The sequence below is a fragment of the Manduca sexta genome, chromosome 26, assembly GCF_014839805.1.
Source record: "Manduca sexta isolate Smith_Timp_Sample1 chromosome 26, JHU_Msex_v1.0, whole genome shotgun sequence".
NCBI lineage: Eukaryota > Metazoa > Arthropoda > Insecta > Lepidoptera > Sphingidae > Manduca > Manduca sexta.
Genome location: NC_051140.1, coordinates 305,902 through 317,561, shown reverse-complemented (window position 1 = coordinate 317,561; position 11,660 = coordinate 305,902). Strand labels below are relative to the sequence as shown.

The 11,660-nt window shown below is 35.7% G+C and overlaps 1 protein-coding gene across 1 annotated transcript; it reads left to right on the top strand.

The window, feature by feature from the left end:
- Window positions 1-683: 683 nt before the first annotated feature.
- On the top strand, window positions 684-5,199 carry LOC115452217 (dnaJ homolog subfamily B member 12). Its single transcript, XM_030180684.2, has 5 exons — window positions 684-1,201; window positions 2,530-2,639; window positions 3,044-3,418; window positions 3,639-3,726; window positions 4,251-5,199. The coding sequence occupies exons 1-5, from the start codon at window positions 868-870 to the stop codon at window positions 4,397-4,399; spliced, it is 1,056 nt and encodes a 351-aa protein (XP_030036544.1). The 5' UTR covers window positions 684-867; the 3' UTR covers window positions 4,400-5,199.
- The last annotated feature ends 6,461 nt before the right edge of the window (window positions 5,200-11,660 follow it).

Below are 11,660 nucleotides of genomic sequence, written 5' to 3'. Positions count from 1 at the left end.
GCTACAAAACAATGTTTAAAATGCTGAATTTTAGGTTTGTAACTGGAACGACGCATACGTCAAACAAAGATATTTTTTGACGAACCAATCAAATAACGGTAAATAAGTTTTATTTATGATGTTGGTAAATATGTCTTCGCTTTTCACTAGTAAAATCTTCTGACGCCGTTCAGACTTCAGAAAGACAGTAGACCTATAATTTTAGTATTTCTATAAAATGTTAGCCCTACGATCTCTGTAGACGCGTTATCGAGAGGAAAAGAAGTTCCATACTTTGTGCAATGTAAATATTTGGCTTCCTTGAGTCCTTTGATATACAATTACAAACCGACAAATAGACAGAAAAGTACAATTATTATGAAATAATTTATCATATTTTCGCAAATAGACAATATGCTACTAAAAATGTTGTAATTACTTTTGTACAACATTCATGCAATGTACGAATATGTGTTGCGACGCGAAGTATAGAAGCCCGGTATAGATATTGAGTCCGATATCGCTGAACAGCACTTACTGCTACTTAATTTTTAGTAAATATAATACCGTGGGAACTGGGAATATGCATGAAAACAAAATATACGAATATTCATGTCACTAAAATGTAGTATCCGAGATCTAATACCTACCTCAGAATATAGTACAAATTACCAGATTCCACAGATTAAAAAGTTAATCATTTAACGTTTTCAAATGTTGGTATTCATGCTATTTTGACGCAATATGTCCTCATATTGTGGATAATAAAATAAAATGAGTGATTAAAATCGTAGTTCTTGCGCTGTAAATTACACTAATCAACTATCGAACATTTTCAAATATAGTAGAGAAGTGAATACAACATAAGTGCGGGTCAAGCTTTACAAAATGACGATTGAAGATAACAAGGAAGTGGCTGAAAAATGTATAGAGGTAGCACAAATAGCCTTCGCTGCTGGAAATCTAGAGAAAGCAGAAAGGTTTCTACGAAAGGCTGAACGTTTGTATCCTACTGCGCGGGCTCTGGAGCTCTTGGCGCGGGTGAGGGCCGCAGCCGCGTCAGGCAGCAGCAAACGCACTCCACCGAGCAGCCCCAGCGCTGATGACCTGAGGAGACGCAAGATGCCGTCCCACCAGCCCACGCAGCAGGATTACACCAGCGACCAACTGGAAGCTGTGCGTCGCATCAATGCCAAGGGCAAGGACTACTATGAAATACTGGGTGAGATAATTTAATTAAAACTTCAAGGTCGCGAATATTTAGTAACTACTACGTCATTTAACAATGAAAAGTATTTTCCCTGTCTTCATAATAGTCTCTTACTATGCCATATCGTTCTATAACCTCTACAGATAACAAATGAAAGCTAAAATAGTAAAACTTATACTTATACTACTGGGTAACATGCAAATGAGAGGTAATATTAAAATGTATGCATTTTGCGTCATATTATTATTCTGCATAGATAGTGAGTACTAATCCTATGATAGATTTTTGATAAATTAGTGTCAATAGCAGTTATTCCATTTCATAATTTATATGCAATATTGAAATAGTAGGTGTATAATATGATTTATTCTAGCTATAAAAATGAATGTTTACTAATATTAAACAGGCAAACCTTCATAGGAAATCCATGGATTTAGTTAGTTTCCCATATTGAAATGTGACCAAATACTTTATGTATTTTATTTTTTATATTGACGTAGCTAGTGCTCCCACTGTACCTGATAGAAAATGGAGGGGAGTTCAGATACAGTGTGGACTAGCTGTATTAGATTTATCAGGGTTTAAACAACAATTAGAATATTAAGTAAATTCATTTCCATACACATTTGAATACCACCTTCAATCTATTGTTGACTTAGAATTTTTATCAAACCATCAATCAATCAATTTATTTATTTTTCAAATATGAGTACATTATTAGGTCGTGTATTTTATAACATACATAAACATAACAGTGTATTACCATATTTAATCAAATGATATGCAAAACTTACAATACAATATGTTATAACACCATTACAACATATACAATTTTATCTCAAAGTTAAGCTACCACTACCATCATAATATTATGCATTAGTTAGTAATGATACTATAATCTATCGCAGCAGTCAGAATTATTCCTGTAAATATTCTCTAATATGATGATGTCTTATCTATTATAATTTTTTTTAATTTACTTTTGAATATATATATTTTTTAAGATAAGTTATTTGAACCAGGATATATAAGATTTAAGGCGATACCTCAAGGTCCATTTTCATACATTTTGTTTCACCTTTAATCTGGGTAACTAAACAAGTATTGGCAAGTAAAGAATTTAAATTCACGTCTAGTTAGTGTTTAGTTACCCAGATTAAAGGTGAAACAAAATGTATGAAAATGGACCTTGAGGTATCGCCTTAAAGCTGACTTGCCTTTTCTAATATTATTTGTCTACCACCAGTTTCCCTGTGAGGAGGTTAACATACACTTGGCAGCTTATCAGGACAACTGAGTTAGGCTAAAAGCTTGTACTGACCCTGCATTTTTTATTCCAGGTGTGTCTAAGGAGGCGACGGACTCGGACATTAAGCGGGCGTACAAGAAGCTGGCACTGCAGCTCCACCCCGACAAGAACCGCGCCCCTGGAGCTGCTGAGGCTTTCAAAGTATGTCTTAACATTGACAGCTGTTAGTTGAGATAGGGGAATTCTTATTTGAAATATTGTTTAAGCCTTGTAAGTTGGAGGTTCAATTTATTTATTATGGGCACAACAAAGGGACTCCACCACCTCTGATAGTATGTATAATGGTGGCTATAAAAGATGATTAACCCTCACCAATCAACACAATGATGCTGGCTTGTTCAATACTAATTTCAATATTTCACACCATTTTTGAACCATTAAATTATGTTACCCAAAATAGTGACGTTCAAACGGGAAGCTGAACAGATAAATTCTGGTCCAGTCATGGCATCATCGTTTTATAATCTTACTAACCAAATACCTCGATGAATTAACAGGCAGACCATCAAGACAAATATCTCCTATATATCTGAACAAATTTGCAGACCATAGGCAATGCTGCAGCAGTTTTGACCAACGCCGAGAAGCGCAAGCAATACGACCTACGCTCGGAGGAGCCATCGCATCCGATGCACCAGCAACAGCACTTCGCGCAGGGCTTCGAGACGGGCTTCACGCCGGAGGAGCTCTACAGCATGTTCTTCGGCGGCGGCGCGTTCCCGGACGGACCGACTGTGTTCACGCGGCGTCGCCCGCGCGAGCCGGAGCCGAGGGAGGCGCACGCGGGGCTCGTGCAACTGTTGCCCGTTCTGGTGCTCGTGCTGCTCTCCATGATGTCAGGGTTCTTCATCAACGAGCCCGTCTACAGCCTCACGCCCAGTCCCAAGTACCCGGTGCCGCGCGAGACCGTCAACCTAAAGGTGATTCATTAGGTTTTTCAATAGATTTTATTGATAAAGACACTTGTTTACAGAAAAAAGATTTTGATTGTAAGTGTAATGAAGTATGATCAAAAATTATGGTATAAGAAGTTTTTGAAATGTTTAATACAAAGTCTTATGTGCATCTCTTATAATTATCTACCTACAAAATCAACCAATGTCTTATCTCTAGTATTATAATTTTTTGTATACTCATCAGGTACCGTACTATGTGAAGGAGAACTTCCACACAGACTACCAGGGCTCGCTGCGGCGTCTCGAGATGACTATAGAAGAGGAATACATATGTGAGTATCATACTAACTGGACAAATAAATTGTAATGTTAGCATTTTATGTTGAATACTCTAGTATGAAGTAGCGATAGGCGAGTTGGGAGTGGTACGGACTGCCGAGATGAATGTCTGTACTTTCAGAACTCAAAGGCACCTCTGATTTTATCTCAAGGGCACACACCTTTGACTTTCCTTAAAGTATGTGTGTATTCTCTGTGAATTATCGCTCGATTTAACGGTGAAGGAAAACATTGTGTAGCATACCTGAAGTAGCTCTGTGTAATAATTTTCAGGGTATGTGAAGTCTAATGGTTGCTTATGTTTAAGCTAATGTTAGACATCGAAATAAAACTAGTTTTCGGATTTTGTTGCGGTTTTTTATATTATTATTTTCTCCCGATTTTTCGAGGTATTAGTCGTCCGAAAGTAAAAAAAAATGTATTGTGTCATGATAAGCTCCCTTGATGTCATATATATCATAGGACGGAAATAAAACCCGCCAAACTGTTCTCACATCCGTACAACTTTTATTTGCAGTGGGTCTACGACACGCGTGCCAGCGCGAGCGCAACTACCGCGACAGCATGGCGTGGAAGGCGCGCAACTTCGGCGACTCGCGGCAGTACGCCGAGGCGCAGAAGTTACGCACGCCCTCCTGCGAGAAGCTGCAGCAGTTCCAGCGGTAGGACCGCACCACCTGGCGTATACTGAGCTTCGACAAACGAGGTACTGAGCCGCCACACTGCAGTTTTTGTGCGATTTTTAATCGCAGGTTTTTATTGTCGCAACGTCTAATTCATATAATTCACACAGTTTACGACATCGCATCGCAATCACTTATGGTGTTAAAAGTATTATTACAGATATAAGGCGCCGCGACTTCGTATGTCGTAAATCTTTTGTAACAAAAATAAAACTCAGAAATAAATCGTAGTGTGTGTAGCTGTAAGCTGAAGATCTCTTGAAAAAATATTATTTATTAAATTTTGTTAAAGCTTATCCCTCTTGAAATAAAAATTGTATCACATTCAATATTGATAACATAATACAATACTCATTTTTACTTTAGCGTTCTGAATTTAGCAACATGTGTTAACTTCAGTGCGGTCGAATGTTCCGCGTATTGTATTTCATGTTATAAATATTATTTTTGTTAGTGCACTGCACCAGATTGTAAGTGGAGTGGGATCCAATAGAATGTCGACTGACGAGAGATGATTACCCCGCGACAGTCGACACAATTACGCCGACCTGTTGGAACCGGATATACACAGGCTGATCCCGAAACGCGACACAGATACGCGAGCCACTATGATGTGTTTTTACACCTTGTGTACAGTGGTCGTTATCCAGGCGGATATGATATATCCTATTATTAGCAAATAGATTTGATTTGTCTCATGCATGATGACAAAAATGTTATTGGCTGCTAAACTGCATCGAATTGAGAAACTTGTTTCTCTTATGTTAGACGGAGACGCGAAAAGGGAGGTCCATTATACTAGCATATTTAATTATTGTATTAAGTGGTGAAAAACTATTGTAATGGGGTGACTGCAAGTTTCTCTTATGTTTGTAAACATAATATGTTTTATAGAATTTCTACATTACGGTGTAAAGTCGCCGATATTATGTCGCCGATATAATTCTATCAGCATTCAATAGATCGGAATTGCGATTTTTTGTCGCAATTTATGCGTTCGATAAGTTGCGACAAAAAATCGCAAAAGTTCGAATATAATGTTACATTTTCCTGTTTTGCTAGTCGTGAGTGTAAAGTATTACGGGCGTTTGCCGCTAGATGTCACTATTCTATTTTCTTTTTATTTGTGTGACAACCCGAATTTTAGATACCGTGAAAAATATTTATTTGGGATTTGGACGTGTGTGACTGTTAGTATATTTATTATATAATTTCTAGTTAGAGAATTACTTAGATAACAAATGAAGGACGCGCCTTGTGATCTTTCCATTCTGCCAAATATAAAATTCTCATGCACACATTTACAAAACTAATAGTTTGGCCAACGGGCTGTCTCACAGAAATATGGCGGCGAATTAAAAAAATCTACGGTATACCGTGATAGTTAGAGATGACTTTATTTTAGTTATATTATTGTTTAAAAAATATTTATTATTTTAAATAAAAACGATTTTAAATAAAAACATTATTCATTTCACGTTAAGGTTATAGCTTAAGGTCCATTTTTCATACATTTTGTTTCACCTTTAATCTGGGTAACTATTTAATTTAATTTCGTCGTATTAAATTTTAAAGGCCGAAATATCCATGCATATTAATTATTTTTACGTTTTTCTTTCAACTGCGAGAACTAATCACTAACTAGACGTGAATTTAAATTCTTTACTTGCCAATACTTGTTTAGTTACCCAGATTAAAGGTGAAACAAAATGTATGAAAAATGGACCTTAAGCTATAACCTTAACACGGGGTCGTAAGGTATATATTTTTTATTTGCTGCCATATTTTTGCAACACAACTCGTTGGCCATTCTAACATTTATTTATGTGTTTATAAAGAAACAAAATGCTATAATATGTTCTGAGACTTTTGCCGCACTCACACTCGCCACTAATACAACTCCTGTAAGCCAGGATCAGAAGTGGTACGCATTTTATTACACCGGGCACTAATTTGTCTTTATCCCGCAACAACATTAATTGAATAGAAAGATAGGGAGGAGTTGGAAATATTAATTGTTCACTTTCCTCCATAGCAAAGCGGGTGACAATAATGAACTATATTTTTATTTATATATTCTGATTTTGGACTTTCTGTATGGTAGCAATATGGAAAGAGACGGATGCTTTGTTCGCCTTTATAAGCACATGGCGCGTTCTGTCTGGATGGTCTAAGGAGTATAAATTATATTTTACAATGCAATAATAAATATAGAAAAAATACCTAGAAGTTTATAAACTTGCACGTTTAACACGAAATTTAGAATTGTTCACTTTTGTCTATTTTGTTCCTTCTTGGGTTGAGGTATTTAAATACATGTGGTTTCGGCGGGAAATTATGAAAGACGGTGCAAAGGCTTACTCAGTTGGGAGTTGGTTAGATGTTTAGATTTCAATGTTATATTTTTTTTTTACTCGAGCACGGGAAACTGGACCCACTGCACCTGATAAGTGGAGTGGGTTCCGATTGTACCGGCCTGTTGGAACTGGATGTACACAGGCTGATCTCGGAACGTGACACACTAACATGCGCCACTATGGCGGGTTTTAACATCTTTTGTAAGGTGGTCGCTATCCTGGCGAATATAAAATATATCCAGCAGTAAAATCATTTATATAAAACCTAAGGGATGCTACAATGAATGTGGTAGATGGAATTGTTTTGGATGTCTGTAATTATGTTCGTTTTCCATGGCGAGTAGTCGATGATTGTGTAAGCTTTTGTTATATATGGGGATAGAATCGCCCCGTCATATACAGGAGATGCTCAACGAAGATTGAGTTAATTGTGTTTCTGCCTACCCTTTCGTGAGTACAAGCGTGGGCATGTTTATTTAGTATGAAAAAAAATATTCGTTTTATCCCATAGACGCAGCTAACGCCTTGTTTTCGGGGATAAAACAGTAAATAGTTTGGGGGGAGGGAGGGAGTACAGGGCATTAGAACGGGTGTTAAATACATTCCCTAGACACCGTCTCCCCTTTATACTTTATTCCTAATCTTGAATTCGCACTTTTTGCTTTTTTTGTAGCATTTCTGTAATGAAGGTAGTTAGGAAAGTAATTTGATCTATATACATATTGTAAGGCTTTGTACAGACTAGAGGCGTTCAACGCGCGAAGTTTACGCGCGTAAACACTATAGAACATTTTAAAATTTGCCAATATAAAATAGTCAATGCGCGTTGAACATCTTTGCTGAAACGGCCTTTGTTTATCAATTTTGTTATAGTTAAGCCTGGTGTACACGAGTTTCTCGCATGGTAGAGACGAGGATAACATTAAATCTCGTTTTTATGTTTCTTGTTATTTTGCAATAAGTATATAAAAGCCCGCACGAATTGAACAGTGAATAGGAGATCGCATGGGAGGACTCAGTAAATAACACGAAGCTGATAGAATGTAATAAATTCTTTAAATTGTTTTAAATTAGAACGATTTGTATAATGTAGTGTACCTAACGAGTTTTTTTGTTATATTCTCGTCTCTATCATTCGAGAAATTCTGTAAATCACGCTTTAGATAGTATAATTTTATATAATCACAATCTCAGAATTTATTACGGTCGATTAGCCACATAAACACGATAGTATAGCGATTTCTTATGTTACGCGAATGTTAGACATAGATATAAAACTATTTTCCAGATTAAAAAAAAATAAAGTAAAATGTAGGTAGATATTGTAACTGACTTTTCGGAAAACTGACAATGAAAGTTACAAAGCCTTGAAACGTCGTGAGAAAATCATTATGTAAAAAATTCGAAAAATAGTTTTTATATCAAATTAATGGGACAAATGAGGTCGCAAGCAAAATATATATACATGTGAGTTTAAGAGCCGAGGTATACGCGGTATTATGTCGTTGTGGGTGAAACAAAAATGGTTTGTTATATTCTTTTGAACCTTGAAAGCATAGTGAAATTCAAAAATAACCAGCAGTATGAAGGAAGGTGTCCTTCAACACACAACTCGGTGGAATAAGCTAGTATGCCGCACAAAAACTACAATGTAGGAAAATGCAGTATGGACGTAGCCAGAGCGAGCGGGGCCGCTTTCCAACTACAAGCACTTACCTTTGTCATCTCCGCTTTGCAAGATCAAAAGTTTACATTGACAGCTCGTTTCCCTCATATAATCCAGCAGTTGCCAAAATACTCCGCCCTAATATGACGATAGAATATTGCAACTGACTACTCACAGCGTAAATATACCGCGTATAAAATAGGCGGTGATATAAATATGTTACCATAGCATTTACTTTAAGACTTTATATATCTAGTATATTTGTAACAACTATTAAGCTATGTTCACACATGATGCGTCTGGTCTGTCGGAAGTTTCGAACGTAGGAGGATAATGTGCAGAGAACAAATTACTGAATAAATTTTATAGAAATCCGATGAGGAGACCAGCACCGAAGCCTAAACGTTGTATATACAATTAAATTCTTGGACGGCTTTGTTAACGTCAAATGATCTATTTGTGTATCCTATTTTGTTTTTAAAAACTATCGTGCCGTCCCTGTACTAGTGGCCAATGTCAAAAATTGTCTATTCCAAAAAATATGTTTTTGAACTTAATTTTAACAAAGTTGATTTGGGGCCAGTGTTACGATCGATGTGACATCTCTTTTCGCTGCATCCACACTTGCGACTGCGCCAGCTTTTGGTAATCGACCTACATAACTTAAAGGCCCAATGTTGTAAATAGGGAAGCTCATACTTGACGGCACACCTCCATGGTTCAATACTGCGGCAATTGTGTTACCCCTATGTTTACCCTGTATTTGATATTTAAGGAATTCGATCGATCAAATAACTTATGAATTCGACTGGTATGTAACCGAGAATAATGTAATTGGAATGTTTAAATAATTTATTTGAAAGTGTATAATGTTATCTTATTAAATACATTTCATTATATTAAATAAATTTAAAGAGTTTGTGTGTGTCATTTCTCACCCTTATTAATTTAGGATTATTGCGAATGCGTCTTTATGAAGACTTGGATAAAGCTGCCTATAATAAGATTGGTGATATATTCACACTTTATTTCAAAAGATGGTAAATGGAGTGGGGTCCAATAGAATGTCGACTGACAAGAGATGATTACCCCGCGACAGTCGACACAATTATGCCGGAAAAGCTATATAATATACACAACGATATTCTTGTATAAACATTTATTTCGACAATTTGCTAATAAGGTATCTTACACAAAACCTATAGGTATAAAAATACATCCTAATCTAATCTAATATCACAATGTTAATACTAACATATTGTAAAGATTTTATATTATACTATGGAAAAACACAAAGTGCATCACCTTTTACCAGAAATGTTTACAGATATTTACCAACTTTTTGTCTCTAGGAGATCCTTAAATATAATCTACCACATCACTGGCTCTCGTATTATAAACTCCATGTTATTTTTTACTTTGTTACATAAAATTGAATAAAAATTTCAAGTTTGTAAATTAAAAAAGACAATTTATGGTTCCTTATTTATTTATCTTTCATGATTATTGGAAAGGAGAATGCCCATTTTTGTATGAAAGTTGGGCTACGCTTGCGTCTGTACAAAACCTTCACTAAACTATAGGGAATATATCCTAAATCTTATATAAATTGAAAACAATCGGATATTCGATGGGAGTTCGGAGTAATCAGAATTTTTGTAACTCGGTTATTTTGAGGTTAAGTATGGACCGCCATAATGTACGGTAGAAAGTACCTACGTGCCTAATTAAGTTCAGTATTGCAGTACTTACTTGATATTGCTATAAACAATTATTGGACATTCTTTTCACTTAGCTTTAATTGCCCTTATAAGAAACTGATAGGTATTAACATATCTGATGAGACGAAGCTCCAATAAAACTTCTAAGATAGGATGGCGGAATACTAGTTTTTCTACTGAGCATATACTACCCGACTCTTTGTGTAAGTACATATTTTTCTGACTTATGACTAATTCTATTAGATGGTTTAACTTAATATTTATTTTCACCTAACATTATCAAATCAAATCAAATCAATTTATTTTACATTTTACTTTATTTTTTATTTTACAATTTATCTCATTTCAATATGGCGTCAACACATATTGTAGAATAGATTCAGCTTAGTTTTTATGATCGGCCGCATGCCTGACGCCAACCCTCTTTGGAGGATTCCGATCCGAGGTAAGTCGTGTCAGAAACACCGAGATAAAATGTTGCTTGGCCTAGAAATCGAACAGGAACCCAGGAACTAACTTCACAGCCTGATTAGGCTAATAGTTACTTATCATATGAAAAGAAAAATAAAACAAGAAATACGAAATCCGATGTATATTTTTATATAGATGTGTATTTTTGATAGATATGGCTTCCCAGAAAACAGACAAGGACTTGATGTGGCCGCAACACGCTTATAATACTGTTGAAGTGAGTGAATGACTTCTTGCAGTGCTGGTCGGGTCATGTCATGTCGTTGTTGTCTGTGAACCTCTCTATTAACTGATCACCAGCAGGCAGCACAAATTCATTCCAGCCTTGAAACCTAAAATATAATGAAGAAGTTGAGTAAAAATGTTCAGATTATTATTATTGTTAAACTGTTTTCTTTAGTTTTTGCAAGATTTTTCCCACATTGTGGGTAGGTTAATAATAATCTACATAACTTACAAACTGGATAGCTTGTCTAAGAAATATACTTATCGTTGCTGTGGCACCGCAATGGTGCAGTTAATACACCGCCGGGATATGTCGTCTCGATTAACTGTCCTGGGTCTAGGCTCTAGACGACATTGTATTGCTAACTAAAAGCCTTCCGTCTCAAAGTTCGGAACACACACTATACACCTTGTTTCTTAACAATGAATTTCTCGACTCAACATTAAAATACATAAGAATAACACTCCGATCATGAGTAAAATATTTTAATAATGAAATATTTTCATTCAGACAACTCTAAAGTGTCAAAATGTCATTAATTTCAGTTGCCAGTGTAATAAAAATCTGTACCCATATATTCATTTAATTAAAAATAAAGTCCAGAAATGTTTTAGCTGACTTTAGTATTTCTGTCAATGCAAGTACAAGTCGCCATTTGTTTGTTTTTAGAAGGATTAATATTTTATCTTTTTTACCAGCTATTTGGAGTTTGGTCATAATTATTAAGTATAATATATATTTTTTTATAACAATATTTTTGTTTAATGAATAAAATATTGAATCCATATGTTATAGATTCAAGT